General features: G+C 39.8%; 2 protein-coding genes across 3 annotated transcripts; one reads left to right on the top strand and one right to left on the bottom strand.

The window, feature by feature from the left end:
- Positions 1 to 8,347: 8,347 nt before the first annotated feature.
- On the bottom strand, positions 8,348 to 10,557 carry cUnh2orf68 (chromosome Un C2orf68 homolog). Its single transcript, XM_083978783.1, has 4 exons — positions 10,358 to 10,557; positions 9,478 to 9,593; positions 9,243 to 9,388; positions 8,348 to 9,139 (listed from the first exon to the last, which is right to left on the bottom strand). The coding sequence occupies exons 1-4, from the start codon at positions 10,465 to 10,467 to the stop codon at positions 9,017 to 9,019; spliced, it is 495 nt and encodes a 164-aa protein (XP_083834909.1). The 5' UTR covers positions 10,468 to 10,557; the 3' UTR covers positions 8,348 to 9,016.
- A 264-nt stretch (positions 10,558 to 10,821) lies between these two features.
- On the top strand, positions 10,822 to 15,428 carry usp39 (ubiquitin specific peptidase 39). Of its 2 annotated transcripts, none has more exons than XM_083979278.1 (13): positions 10,822 to 10,995; positions 11,314 to 11,392; positions 11,508 to 11,602; positions 11,691 to 11,827; positions 12,300 to 12,452; positions 12,545 to 12,770; positions 13,178 to 13,252; positions 13,412 to 13,479; positions 13,793 to 13,981; positions 14,164 to 14,306; positions 14,464 to 14,599; positions 14,716 to 14,802; positions 15,209 to 15,428. In XM_083979278.1, exons 1-13 carry the CDS (start codon positions 10,935 to 10,937, stop codon positions 15,257 to 15,259), a joined length of 1,500 nt encoding a protein of 499 aa, XP_083835404.1. In that variant the 5' UTR covers positions 10,822 to 10,934; the 3' UTR covers positions 15,260 to 15,428. The 2 variants fall into 2 exon arrangements, with proteins under 2 accessions (XP_083835404.1, XP_083835405.1); XM_083979279.1 differs by having other exon boundaries at positions 10,837 to 10,995; positions 11,725 to 11,827.
- Positions 15,429 to 15,441: the final 13 nt, after the last annotated feature.

The raw sequence follows: 15,441 nt of genomic DNA on the forward strand, positions 1-15,441 counted from the left end.
TCTATTGCCAGGTTGCATTGGCCTTTATACAGTATTTATTATTAACCCTAATTCACCTCAGCACTTAAAATTCAACATTCACCTTTTGAAATGGAACAAGGCCAAAGCCATACTTACACCAAATGAGTCAGCTTTTACAAACTGCAGTGCAGGAAGGCATCCGTCCCCACCCCAATCCCACAATTTAAATGAGCTTGTTTTAAAGAAAGGACATTTGAAAGGAGCTCTAATTGATTGTTCAGAAATGAGATTATGCTGTCCAGTTACATACCGAGCCATTCACCTCATCTTATCTAGGCAATTTAAATGTGAATGAAACTAACTTGAGGCAAACCCTCAGGCATTCCAGGTTACTGAACACTCAGCCAAGCGACTACTACAGTGTCAACAGTGAAGACAGGAGCCCTGGATCTGAGTGACCTTTATCTAGATTAAACAGAGGGATTTAGATGTGTCAAAGTGAACCTTGCAGTGATAACAGAGGTTAGACACAATAAACGCAGCTCTGCAATTCTGTGTCCATTTGCATGTGACAGAACTTCATTAGAAACTGTGAGACAACCCAAGCAACAATGGGATCGGGAATCTTCAAGGCCTTGTTTTTGGCGTTATCTTAAACAAACCCAAACTAATACAATTTAAATGATGGTGCTGTAAATGGAGGAAGTGAGGACATTAAAGCAGATGTAGGAAAGGTTTTGCAACATTTACCTGTAACCGACAATACACCCTGTTTCTAAGGTTCTGATCTGGCAACACAGAATAAACAACAAGGAACATGAATGCCAATAGACTATTTTCAGCCACAACTTCCTACATTGTTCTGTACAACCATGATTATCTAATCACTACCACTCTTAATAAGACAGATGCTTTGAAATGACATGTCTGAAAATGCTGTTTTACCTGTGGTGGCACTGCTGTTATTTAACCAATTACACAAGCCTTTCACAGACTTGTGTAACATAACGATAGACAAGCGTGGTTCTGAAAAAAGAAGAAGAAGGAAACAACAGTAACAATGATATGAACTGAAATGTAATTAAATAACAATAGCTTAGAAGGCCTCATGACACAGTTGCTACAATGCACAATAAAAAGCAGCATTCATGGATAGAATGAAAATGACTTACTACAGAGTAAAGACATTGTAATGGAGAGTATTATAACAATAGACTGTATCTCTGAGTAAACTTTGAATTGATATATTTTATTTGGCTGATGTCAAAGTTTGTGTGTCTGAGGAGGAGCAACTCACAGTTTGTCTGATAAGCTCAAGGGCAACACAAACAAAGACACAGAGGCCCCACATTACCTTGACCACATGGTCACAAAGGCCACAGGGTCAAAACAGTAGAGGGTAGTTTGAATTATTATCTCTGAGCCCAGGGACACTTTTGGTTCGTGTGTGTGTTTGGTACAAAATGTTCAGAATATTCACCTCCTTTCTGATTTAGAGCAAACACTGAAATTATATAAATTTTGAAATGCACTGACTAAGTTGATTGCTGTGGGGACTCAGGGACTGTGTGGCATTATGCTGTTTTTGGTCCAAGTGTGCTGTTCCAGCAAGCAAATTAAAAATGCTCCTTATTAATTAGAACTTCAAAACAATTAGGGAAATGTGTCCTAATGGACTCTTATGTAAATTTCAGCCCAGTTATCCTGGTGATTATCTGAACACGGCCTTCCCATCTAAAAAAAAAACAAAAAACATAAGAACAAAAGCCTAACACTCAGCAATTACTTCAAATGAGTGCTTAAGTTTTAACAAAGAACAGGAACATTTTAATTCAAGGATACATCTAAGTTGAGTATTGAATTTAGTTAACTTCAGGAATTTGGAACTGGTTGGTTGCCGTTGCAGCTGAAGTTAAAGCTGTATACAGAATATCTGCCTTGTCAACTTTTACACAAAAACAATGAAATTTAGGCAAATATCAGCAAAATAGTATAATTACACAAAACAGTCTGACTTCAGCAATAGTGAAATCATGTGCAAACCCAGCTTGGTAACCTTCGGAAAACACCTGTCAGGTAACGCAAACACCTGCCATGACCAACTATTTACTGGAAAACTGAAAGGTTATTGTGCAATTAAACCCAACCTTGAGTTAGTGTTAAAGGTACATTGATATTATAATATATTTGTTGTCATGACTGTCTGCTCTTCAGTCTGTAAGTGTTGCATAAGCTTTTAAAAAAACAAAAAACATAACATGCTCTAGCGTGTTTTATTGACAAATGAATGGAACAGAGGAGTGTGTACACAACACAAACAAATATGAGAATACGAGACAGTGTCATTTTAATTCCAGTTAATCGCATCTTGTGTCAGAATGATTCACAATATCGACAAAGACAGGTTTGGACAGTTTAGTGCCTTAATGGAAAATAACACGTCTGCCTACCTGTTGCAAGAATACAGACCATTCCCTTTCTGCAGACTGTGTAGTGTTATAGAGTTAGATGGATGACATTGGTGATATTGCTAATCCACATAGATGAAGTGAAAAACATGTTTTCAGAACGTCTTGCAAATTTATATTAAAAAAGTGAAATTTTATTACAGATGAACAGATGAAGTCTGACATTGCTCCACGTTGTGGTCAGATGGACCCTCTTCATTCATCCTTGAGATAAAACTAACTGGAGTTCATTTTGGCAAAGTGAAAATGCAAAAACTAAAGCTCAGGCATTCCCAGGAGCACAGATGCCTCAAAAATTATGAAATAGAAGAAATTTGAAATCACCAGGTCTCATATTCAAGGAAGTGACCAAGAACTCCACTGCCTCTCTAACAGAGTTTCAAACGTCCACTGCAGAGATGGGAAAACCTGCTGGATGTGCAACCCTATCAGCAGTGCTCCATTAGTCTGGCCTTAAAGCGGCTAGATGGAAGCCACTTTAAATGAAAGGAAAATGACAGCCTGCTTGGAATTTGCCCAACAGAATTTCTCTTATTTTTGCTCTTGGACTGGGAAAGCAGGAGGAAAACACTGCGTCTGATCAGACAATAAATGTAACTCTTAAGGTAAAAATCAAAGTTTCTTAGTGACAGGGACAAGGAGAGTGGTCAGGCTGGATAGAAGAATGACTGCTGCTGAAGTGAAGAGGCCTGAGTTCTGAAGCCACACGAGAGAATCCAATTAGAGAAATGAATTGGAACAAAATATTATTGTGTTTTATACTGTGAATGATTTATTTTTCTCCTGGTACCAACAAACTAATCATTTTGCCTTAAATCCTGCCTGAAACTCTCAGTTGGAGAGATTTTAGCATCAGATCCTGTTCTGGCAAAGCATCTCTGGAGCCTTGTCAGTGCTGAATTAGTAATCCAATGAACTTTTACACTATAATTAGCTTTGTTTCTGTGCCACATAAATCCTGCCAACATTGTAAACTAATGAGTGGGGTTTTTTGGACTTGCAGTTGCTGCAGCACAACTTTTACAGTTAGGCTACAGAAATAAACATATGCGTATTTCAGGTACTTTTGCCTCCCATGGCAACACCAAATGCTGAAGGATCACACATGGATACTCAGGCTCAAAATAGTATTACCATTATTTCTTAGTGATGTTGAATTTTAATACTTGGCAATACATCTGGTAAGGTCTAGAGAAGTAGTTGCACTTCATGCCAAGAAACAACAACAACAATAACAACAACAACAACAACAACAAAAAACAGAAAAGTTTACATCTCCAAATCCAAATCTCTATGTCACAAACTGTAGAACTGACATTTTATGACCTTCAGTAATGTCTGGAAGTACTCCTTGTCTCTGAAAGCTGGCCTGTATCATTTCACAAATGACACTGCTACAGTTACAGTATATCAAGCTACAAACAGCATTCATGCTCAAATAACGTCACTAAATTCAGAGTTCAAGTCCTGTGTGCAGTTCAGCTACCGCAGCTGTGCATTTCTACGACTGCATTGGGCTCAGTCAAACGCCTATATTTGTCTCTGAATGGTGAGGTGGGGTTGTGCTGGGGAAGTACTTCCACCACAACCTTGAATGGGCAAGATCACTCACCACTGCCCCTGTGTCGCAGCATTGATGGATTCTGCTGCAGCTGCAGGGCATGTAATAATAAAAGTATAAAAGTCTGTGGAATTATTCCTTGAGAGCAGTGCAACTCGCTCACACGACACTCTTGAGGCTGCAGTATGATGATAAAGCTTCAGGCCTTCATTGGTGATGCTGGCCTTTTACACTGATATTGTGGGGTTATCTCTGTGGCACCTGGAAGAGGTTTACAGTCTTATGTGTTCTGTTTCTTCATAACAAAGTAAGAACACAAAGAAATCCTCTCATAACAAAGAGCTCTGGGGGCACCAACTGTGCCAGCTCACATATTAGAATGAACAAAGCGCTATGGGCTCCTGAACAGAGGATGAGCCTGAGACCAAATATTATTGCCAACAGGGAGATAAGGTCCGTGGTTGCCTTTAACTTTCTCACAGCTCGTGCCTCGTGCAGACACGAACGAGCAGAGCAGTGCTGAGAGCTGTCACAGTGAGAAGGCCAGAGGCAGGTCAGCTGCTTAGTTGAGGTCAGGGGGATTTCTTGAGAGGATTAGGTGACAGCTGATGCAATATTTGGTAGAGATTGCAGTTGTGCTACTGTACTTTAGCAGGAAATTAAAACCACCCATTCAGCCTTTGGCGTTTTGCTTTTGTGATGGATGTCTCCTTTTCACTGAAGCTGGTTCTAAAGTTTGTCAAAATTGTTATTTTTCTATTGCTAACTACTTAACACATTGTGTTTTATGGGGTCAAATGCTAATTCGCAAGTTAAGTTTCTCACCTGTGTATGTGTGTGATTTGGGTGTGCCGAATTACACCTTATCGAGCACAATCTCCTGTATTGACAAAGGTAACAAAGGTGCATTCAATTACACATGTACACGTGAATCAAACTGTGCCAAACAACAGTGACAAGAGAAAAAAAAAAGACAGGATGAATGAATCAGAGCAAATGCCTGAAATATTAGCAGGTCAAACACACTGTAGCGCAAGACATTTTGATCCACAGAGGCGAATCGAATCCTGTATTACTCTGTGGATTATGTGAACAATTGTCTTGTGAAATAATAAGAACAAAACACCCAGCCGTTATTTCAAATTCCTGCTACTTGAGTTTTAAAAGAAAGAATAACAACGCCTTTATCCGAGGATACATCTCTGACGTCTGAGTTTAAATCCTATCACATTCTCATGCATTCAGAAGTAGTTTGCCTCTTTAACTGTATGTTTACCGTGGCAAACTTTTTGCAGTGTACTGACAGTTAGGCAAATATCTTCAGCAAAGAGTAAAACCCATTAGTAAAATTACATGAGACAGTGTGACAGCACTAGTAAAAGCATGTGTAAATCTACACCTCGTAACCTCTGGAAAACACCTATCAGGTATTGCAAACACAGGCCATGATAAACTGTTTAAAGGAAAACTAAAAGGTTTGTGCAATGGAAATTCATGAAATTCCGAGAAAATGAACTGTACAATCAGTGGCGTGCACAGACTTTTTGAAGGGCAGGGGCGAAAAGAAAGAAAAGGGCACATACAGCGCGTCCTCGCCACTAAAGAGGGCACTTTAGCATGCATTTTCGCTCCATAGAGGGCACTTTAGCACACATTTTGCTAAAGAGGGCACTTTAGCACATGTTTTTCAACAACTGGGCCTGTGCACATACTGTGTACAATATCAACACATCCCTGACCATCTATGATTATCCAAACTTTATTTTAGTTTATATTGACCATAGGGAAAAACTGGGTTATTGCAGCATTAAATGTACATTGACATGGCATTGGTGTTTTTTTTTTTGATCATCTGCTCTTCAGTCTGTAACTATGAGTTACTTTTCAATGCTTTCTTGTATGATTTATTGCTGAAGTGTGAGTGGAAAGTGTACTATACTAACTATAAGATTGATTGATTACTTTCTCGTGAGAAGATAGTCAATTACACGTTATATAGGGAAAAGAATATCCACATAGACAGGTTAGGGAAGTTTGCACTATTGCTATGCTGCAGTGTGGAGTAAATATTTACACAACTCTGATGTTGCTGTGTTTCAAATTCAAATTCATGAGCCAGACGAGGCCCTACAACAAGGTGGGGGGTCTGGCACCTTGTAGTTCATATGGGTCCTGGAGGAACTCTTTTTCACTCTTGCAAAGCATTAAAGGTACATACATTAGGCTTGATTGAATTATGTTTTATTGATAATCGGCTAATGCATTAATGCATTTTTTTATTTTTTATATTTGAAGTCAGCTCTGAGTTCAGTTGTTTCACAATAATATGTGTGGGAGTTGGGTATGTCGAAAAACACCTAATCATCATGATCTATCAAGGTTACAAATGTTACCTGTGCATGTGTAGGCTGTGTTATTGTTGCTGCATAATTGTAAGTTATGTAACTGTAGTTTCAGCCTGTTAACCTATGATAGTCGCTACTGAACTGGCACTGAAATTGGTTTGTCATTGTGCCCAACCCTGCCTGGATTTCTACAGTGTGCTACCTAACAGTCATCCTTTTCATCAGAGCAAAAGCTGCAAAAACAAGAATGTAGACAAAAGGTAGACGGCTGATCCTATTACAAACTCCTGAATGGATTGTGTCACACTGGATTATCGTGATCAGGATCAAGGTAGTTCGCTCTAATTAACATGCGTTAAAAAAGACACAGAGAGAAAACGAGCGAATCAAACCTAAAATACTGCAAAAAGCCTAGGGTTTAATTTACCCACACCAATAAAAGCAAGAAAAATAAACAGAAAGTTAACGTACAGTATTAGTTGTCAATATAAACAGAACCCCTATTGAATAAATAGACGGAAGGCAGATATTGTGTATGTTTGCATTTAGTGATGGAACTTAATTTGCAATATTTACGGTAGTATTCAAGAGTATATCAAAGCTACCTGTGTGTTGTAGGCCCTAATGAGATAGAAGCTGAGGCTTTGAGAGAATTGAGAGCACTGGTGAGGGCACTGCAATGATATGAGTAAAATTCAATGTCAGTGAAACAATATTTTTTTCCGAACCTACATATTGTTTCAGATGGTTCAAGAACCTTTTCTAAATTGCTCTACAGTTGGTCAGAAACAAGTAAAAGAAGTGCATAGTGCAAACACCATGTCTAATTAGGTAGAAATAAAAATGTTATGTATTACATGTAACGTATTGTGAGACTGTGATGGGGTGATCTTCAGCCATTGAGGAATGGTGAAACTTGAGATGATCGGGTGGGCAGCATACTAAGTGACATAACACATAACTTCAGTCACATGCTGGCTGAGGAATGAAAAGTGAGCTGGAGAAGGGTGTTGACAATTTAAAGGGGGAGTGTCTCTGTTCCACCAATAGCAGGGCAGAACCTGCTCCTCCTTGACAAGGCTTTGCATAACACTGGAGGCTCGGCCTGCCATGTGGTCCGAGGATGAACTTTGCATATTTTAATGAACAATGAATTAATGTCCAACTATCAAAAGATCAACAGTGTGTGTGTCCAAATGTCAAGCAAGATGACTTTGCTTTTTTTCTGCAATGGAAATGAGTGGCAAACCTTTTTTATCTTATACAAACTTGTAATTGTTCTAACAAAGGAAACAATGGCTGCAACCAAATCAGGCAACAAGCAGCAGAGAAATACTACGGTATGTTGCACTGGCTTTTTGAGGTTACAAATGTTGCTCAAACAAAGTGTGTAACACCCAATTAAATCCACTGGCGACCTTATGAATTACTAAATAGCTGACTGTACAGAGTTAATTGGAGGTGAGGGGACAAAGAAATGAGCACTGACTTGCAACAATGGTGCAAAGTAGGACATGGACCTGTGGTGTAATGGTTCATGTTAAGCACCCTAAGGACCACCAGCAAGTCCAGTCAACCAGCGCCTCTCTGGTGATCCAAGCAAACCATTCACATTCAAATTAGTTTTTTTTTTTTTAGAATGAAAGCAAACATCGTCTTTTATATAAAATGACAACGTACAGTCTAGCTTCTACAGATAACGTGTATTATAATTGTGCACCCAGATGATAAAATCTAAGTTGACAGTTTACAGGAGCCGCAGCTGAGCCTCATGTTAGAAAAAAACAAAAACAGAAACAAGAATGCAGAATTGAAAAACTGTCTCATACTGCCACCTGCTGAAAACGCACTGAAACACCCTCTGCTATTTTCCCTGACAGGTTTTGTATACAGGTTCAAAACCCCAGTAACTTTAATGGCTGCATAGTTCCATAAATGCACAACCAGACACGTGGACAGTAATAAAGTTTTTTTTTATGTCATTGTATATGTACATGTATATATGAGTTGTGTCCTCAGAAAATATTACAGTATCAAAAATAAATGTCTTCCAACAAACCAAAATAAATTACAATACTAGAAAAAAAAAAACACAGTTGCTACTATACAGAGATATCGTGGTTCCAATAAACTCTTCAACTCAGTCAGAAACAAAACTAAATTCTCACATTTCTAATCAGAAGATGGTTGACACACTAACAGATGTTCTGTTCAAGACAAAATTGTTGAAATATTGTTTATGACAACTAGAATTTTGTAAACATGAGAAACATTGGGGTTCGATACCTGTGACTTTCTAATTAAAAGTTAGAAAGCTACAACATAACAATAAAGGTCCAGTCAACTCAAAGGTGTTGCATTTTTGTAATGTGACAGAACATGAGGTAACAGTCCAAGGTGATTAAAATGTCGTAAACATGAACATGAACATGACAGTCAACTCCCAGCTTGCTGTCTCTGGCAAGTACTGTTCCCCCTCCTTTAAAAACAGAAGCCTCGACTTGATCTCTGCCGACAGTCACTGTACAGGACCCAGTTCCTCATTTTGCCTCCAACACCATCAACAGTGATGATCCTTTGGAGGGGCGCAGAACTGCAAATGAAATATTATTCCACAAGCCTTTTGCCTGTAGGCCCTTTGACATCACATTCGATATATATATATATGAATTTGATATGACTCAGCGTTTGTCTCGTCTTTTGTCCATTTCCTTTCGAATCCGAGCCTCCAGAGCTGCTCTCATGGCTGAATCCAAGATGTTCTTTTCTGCAACACTTTGCACTATCTTCTCAGGCTTATCACCCTTTAGAGACAGAGGGAACACAATGAAGTGAAGACCAAACAAAACTTAAATCGACCAAAGGACACAAAGAAAAGAAAGATCAGACAGACAGGTGTCTATTAACCTTGTGTACAAGGAAGGATGTAATGGTACCAGAGTCCGCCTGGTAGTCAAGCCAGAAAAGTTCAGTCCCATGGTTCTCAGTCTCTGTGCTTGACCCACTCTCATTCCACTCCTCAGCCTCAGCACCAGCGCCCGACTCTGATCCACCTGGAAAAGAAGCACATGCACGTTCTCTTTAGCCTGTTCAGTTAATGTACTGTCATACAAGAGGAAACAAAAGGACACATCAACCTTACATCTTCGTCGTGGGTGGTACACTTGGATGTCAGGTCGACGGGGTCGCCTGGGGGTTGTGGTGTGCCTCCGCTGCTGAAGCTCTTTGGCTTGTTTCACTTCTTTATCATAGTCATCTCTGGAGGAGGCAGGGAATCGACAGCTTGTTATTGCTTTGAACCTAGTGCCTTTACTTTATATGACGATAAACAAGTAAAAAATCTGTCTCCCCTGAAAAAAACAACTGCTCTCCACAAAATATTTAATCAGAGCTAATGTCTGTGCTTCCATTAATCATTTCAGCTGTCTTCTACCCCCAAATCTGTTGCACTTGCTCAATCAACTTTCAGAAAATGTTTTGTAGATAATATAATATCGGTCTATACTGAGATGCATTTGGATAATTACATTTATAAGTCTTCTTCACATCCCATAATGCATTTTCTGAAAATATTACACAGGCCCGCAGAAGTTAAAAAAGGGGGGAATGATCATATACCTTAAAGGTCCCTTTTTAAAACCATTTCATGCTTAATTACTTCGCCACTTCTCTGATAACAGCATCTGTTAATAACATGGGGTACACATTACGCATCGGTTGAAACAAATCAGTAAGTTACATTATGTTTTTACATAAGCAGCTACATGATATTTGGCACCCAGTGTCCTAAAAAACCAAGGATATGTTTAGCCTGTACAACCGTATGGCCTGTGCGTGTATTTTCACATTGTACGTAACAGGGGCGTTTGTCCTGCATGTAAAAAAAAAACGTCTTCACTGTCAGATCAATTTCTACTAAAAAAGAAAAGAAAAGCGTAACTCTGGCTCTTTATATCGTAGCTGCTGTGAACAGACCAGTGTACTATCTGTTAGCATTGGCTAACGGTAGTGAAGAAAATCACCTAGCAATCTGGTTCCTCCGGATATGGTGCAGGAAGCCGTGGCTCATATCCAAACGCCCCCCACGTTTATACTTCAGGTCATGCTCTTCGTCGTCTCTCATTATATCCATTTTCACAGAGAGCTCCTGTGCTATGACAATATTTAACAGCTAATACAGCATATGTTTGCAACAAGTCTCAATCAGAGCACTGACAAAAAGCTAGCTAGCTAACTAATAGTAATTTGTCGTCCAACGTCACGTTTCCCGGAGTTTAAAAATTGATACTGTCTGCAATAAATAAGCATGGCTTTAAAATGAAATTCAACACACCATATCAATTTATAACTTTTCTGAAAGTGATAAATAACTCAATAAAATAAACACGTTATACGGACAGAAATGAAGAGTAATTGAATCGGGCGCTGAGCAGCCTGAGGCTCCATGTACTCCGGGATAGTTTTTCGTCCATTCGCTGAGTGGGACGTACAAACACCGCGAGTTTCGACGCGCACGGTGCGAGAGTCATTCATCTGATCCACATAAAGTTGTGCTTTCTCTGTAGTTTTTAACACTAGGATCGCAAACTAACTGCTGTGATGGTTTCTCTGAAACGGGAAAGAGAGGCTGAGGTTGACGACGATGACAGCGACGACGGAGGTAAGTTTGTTTACTGTTAACGTCTGTCCTACGTTCGGTTCCCCAGTAGCTCTGTTGTTAACGGCTAGCTAAAGGTGCGTTCGGTTTACGTCACGGGTTGGCTCGTTAGCTCCCCCAGTGTGGTTCAGACAAAGATAAACCGTCTTTGGTTCAGAGCCGCTGGATTAAAGCACCGCCCTTCCAAGACACAGAGTCGAGTAAAATCCATCGTCTCCTAAGCTAAACTTTAGCTCGCTACCATGTTTAGCTAGCTTTCACTCCAGCGATGGAGTACAAAATTGACTGATCTCACTCCGTGTGTTTCTGTTTTTGTTGCAGTGGCAGTCAAAATAGGACGAGGACGTGTAGTAGAAGACCGCAGAAGTCGACACTGCCCTTACCTGGACACCATAAACAGGCAAGTTAAAGCTAAATGTGCACGGCTAATGTTGCCGCTAAATGCTAATTAGCCCTGTGCCTCTGTACAGCCCTGCCTGCAGCTAATTCCTGATTTTTGTCTGTAAATCCACCAGGAGTGTGCTGGACTTTGACTTTGAGAAGCTCTGCTCCATCTCCCTCTCCCATATCAATGTCTACGCCTGCCTTATATGTGGGAAATACTTTCAAGGTTGGTGAATTATCTGATATTACTACAAAAACACAACCCTTTAACTTACTGTGCTGGTACTCATTCACTTATGTGTGCTTCCTTGCAGGCAGAGGTCTTAAATCCCATGCTTACACCCACAGTGTGCAGTTCACCCATCATGTGTTCCTCAATCTGCACACTCTGAAGTTTTACTGTCTGCCAGACAACTATGAGATCATTGACTCATCACTAGAAGACATCACTGTAAGTGAAGCTGTAGCGTGCAGTAAAAAAAGACTCCTCAGTGTTCTGTTTAATTAAAAGAAAATCTTAACTCTCTCTGGGGGTTTGAATGATTGCAGCATTAGGATACAGGATTTTGATCAACACATATTTCTTTTTAATAAGAATGGGATAACAGTGATTAAAGCATGTTTTAAAGCACCAGTATTGATATTGTGACAGGTGGCACTCAAGATATTGTACTGTTAAACCTAGGTTTGATACTTTTTTCAGTCATCAGCCCCCTTTGCTCTTCAAGCATGCTTTTACTTGTAACTGTTGTCGTACCTATTTATGTTGTCTTTTGCTTGTCCCCCCTGTCTGTTACTACCCTTTTCTTGTTTCTATGCATCTTTTGGTCCTTGAAAAGTGCTTAATTATTATTATTGTTATTATTATTATTTCCTGACTCTAGTTTTGTGTTGTTAATTTCTTGTCATCTCTTTTTCCACAGTATGTGCTGAAGCCAACTTTCACCAAGCAGCACATTGCAGGGCTCGACAAGCAGGGCAAACTGTACCGTGCCTATGATGGTACGACATACCTGCCAGGAATTGTAGGTCTCAACAATATCAAAGCCAATGACTACGCCAACGTGGTGTTGCAGGTATAAATAACTGTCACTGTTAACTTTATTTCTACTTAATGATAAGTTTTTGAAATAATTCCAGATGTTTCATATTTTCCTCTTCTTCCCAGGCTTTTTCCAATGTCCCACCTTTGCGAAACTACTTCCTGGAGGAGGAAAACTACAGAGAAATCCGCAGGCCACCAGGGGACATCATGTTCCTCTTGGTGCAGAGATTTGGTGAGCTGATGCGCAAACTTTGGAATCCGAGAAACTTCAAGGCCCACGTGTCTCCTCATGAGATGCTGCAGGCTGTGGTGCTGTGCAGCAAGAAGAACTTTCAAATTACCAAGCAAGGTAAGTTCCTCCTGAGTTTGCTGGGGGTTTGAGTGACAGCAGACATTCACGTGTGTAAGTTCGGACGCCGTGATTTCCTCCGGAGAAACCTCGTCCTTCGGCAACCAGCCATCCAAAAAGGCACACAGCCAGCCACAAAATCACTCCAAACATAATCTTCATCTTCCCATTCAAGTATCCGCATCCACTCATTAAAAAACGAACGAAAACACAAATAAAATAGACATGCCAGGACAGGTGAAACACGGGGTCAGCAGCAGCGCCCCGCCCCCATTTCTGCAAAGATTATGTGATGCAACACATACGGCAGGGCAAAAGGGAAGAGGATTAACATAGAGTAGGATTTCAACTCATGCTGCTTTATGGAGAATATTGCAGGTCCTGATTGATTGTTTCTGCTTCTGCAGGAGATGCTGTGGACTTCATGACATGGTTCTTGAATGCACTGCACGGTGCTCTTGGAGGCACAAAGAAAAAGCCATGTGAGTAGTACGAGAAATGGAAGTTTTAACATCAGTTGTTCATTATGACCACAAACAGTGTGTATTTGGGGAACTAGACGTAACTGGAATAGACATTTTTATTCAAAGAGTCTGCATCAATGAGACCTGACCTCTGTCTTCATGTCTCTTCCATCACAGCAATCATCACTAAAGCATTTCAAGGCTCCATGCGGATCTTTTCCAAGAAACTTCCACACCCAGATTTGGTTAGTTTTCTGCTTGTGTTTGAACTCCTTCATTTGACACTAATGGACCACATGAATCATGTTTCTTATAATGAAGTCAGATCATTAACTTATTTGAATATCATTAACTTATTTGAAACCAACTATATCTCTGAATTTATTATCTTCTTGACAATATTGGAAGGCTGATCAAAACCGAAGCTTGCAGAGAATATTCTTCATTTTTCACATACCTTTTAAGTGCACCTCTCCAAACATAGTTGATTAAAGTTTTGTTGTGTATTCTGTATTATTCAAATACCACATGGTGTTTATTATATTATTAATTTTACAGCTACCAGAGGAGAAAGAAGCATTGCTCGTGACAGAGGAGTACCAGGAGCAGATGTCTGAGTCCACCTTCTTGTTTCTGACACTTGACCTCCCAACAGCTCCACTGTACAAGGACGAGAAGGAGCAGCTCATTATCCCGCAGGTCCCTCTCTTCAACATCCTGGGCAAGTTCAACGGCAACACAGAGAAGGTGCAGAGTCCCTCACAGCTTATCGTCTTTGATCAAAAAAAGCACAATTCAAATTTTACACTGTTGCAAAATGCAGCTGTCTTCACTAAAAATATATTCTGGGTTGTAATTTTTTACAGTCACATACCAGATTGACACAAGTATTAATGATATGAACACTTTTCTGTCTCATTCACGTTAAGGAATACAAAACATACAAAGAGAATTTCCTCAAAAGGTTCCAGTTGACCAAACTGCCTCCGTACCTCATCTTTTGCATCAAAAGATTCACCAAGAACAACTTCTTTGTGGAAAAGAACCCAACCATTGTCAACTTCCCCATTACGTAAGTGTTGTACATGTATAATACTCTTAAGCCAAAGTACTTAGGCTTTAATTCAAACACCTGATGAGACCACAAAGTACATTTTGAAAATAAGCATGGTTACCACTAATTCTCTTTTTAATGAATGCACTTTGTTTTGTGCTATGTGCGTTAATAGGAACGTGGACCTTCGTGAGTATTTGACAGAAGAAGCTCAAGTTACAGAGAAGAACACAACTTATGACCTCGTCGCGAACGTTGTGCATGATGGGAAACCCACTGAGGGAGCATACAGAATACATGTTCTGCATCATGTAAGCTGGAAACAGATATTTCTGACATTGACCTGATTTCTTAACACATGGATTTAGACTCATGGCTTCAAACATGATCAGTGATCATCTGTTATATCTGTTTGTGTTTTAATCAGGGAACTGGGAAGTGGTATGAGATGCAGGACCTGCAGGTGACCGACATTCTCCCCCAGATGATCACGCTATCGGAGGCCTACATCCAGGTAAGTCTTTGTTCATGTGCTGCAAAATGTAAAGGTTGCATCAGCTCAGCTCAATTCTTCATACATGAAACATGAAACATGAAATGACTAAAAAAAACAAAAAACATTCTCAGCACACTCTGTTTTCCAATTCTTAGAAGTGATTGTGGCACATACAATTTCAAGTGTAGGGGAGATCGGGGCATCTTGTCACACTGTTTGCTTTTACTTCAATTTCTAAGTCTCAGAACATCTCAGTCAATTAACCTATTGTGCTCAAATGGATGATCTTTAAATTTTGACACTTCACTGTGATAGAGATCTTTAATTTGTTAAGTGTATAATGGTCATTTGTGACAAGTTACCCCATGGTGGGGCAAGGTGTGTGTGATTATAATTGTGAGTAATTGTGCCTTCTCTCTCCTAGATCTGGAAGAGACAAGGAAGTGATGACACAAACAACCACACGGTGGTGTAAGCGAGGCAGGATCCTCTTCAGGTTGAATGGCCAGCAACCATTAAAAAAATGAAGTGGGTATTTATGTGTTTGAAAATAATGACAAAATGCAGAGTGAGTGGCAAGAGAGCATCAGGACTTTTTCTTTATATCCACCAAAAACAGCAAAAAAAAAAAATGTAAATGTCTCAATGTTTCTTTTT

This window comes from Trachurus trachurus (assembly GCF_905171665.1).
Source record: "Trachurus trachurus genome assembly, chromosome: 9".
Lineage (NCBI taxonomy): Eukaryota > Metazoa > Chordata > Actinopteri > Carangiformes > Carangidae > Trachurus > Trachurus trachurus.

Excerpts from the sequence above, each read along its gene's own strand:
- cUnh2orf68 (XM_083978783.1), bottom strand. The coding sequence starts at position 10,467 with ATGGATATAATGAGAGACGACGAAGAGCATGACCTGAAGTATAAACGT. Across the intron at positions 9,389-9,477 it reads GTACCACCCACGACGAAGAT|GTGGATCAGAGTCGGGCGCT; the intron begins GTAAGGTTGATG and ends CTTCTTTTCCAG. Across the intron at positions 9,140-9,242 it reads CATCCTTCCTTGTACACAAG|GGTGATAAGCCTGAGAAGAT; the intron begins GTTAATAGACAC and ends CTGTCTCTAAAG.
- usp39 (XM_083979278.1), top strand. The coding sequence starts at position 10,935 with ATGGTTTCTCTGAAACGGGAAAGAGAGGCTGAGGTTGACGACGATGAC. Across the intron at positions 12,453-12,544 it reads ACGCCAACGTGGTGTTGCAG|GCTTTTTCCAATGTCCCACC; the intron begins GTATAAATAACT and ends TCTTCTTCCCAG. Across the intron at positions 13,982-14,163 it reads TCAACGGCAACACAGAGAAG|GAATACAAAACATACAAAGA; the intron begins GTGCAGAGTCCC and ends ATTCACGTTAAG.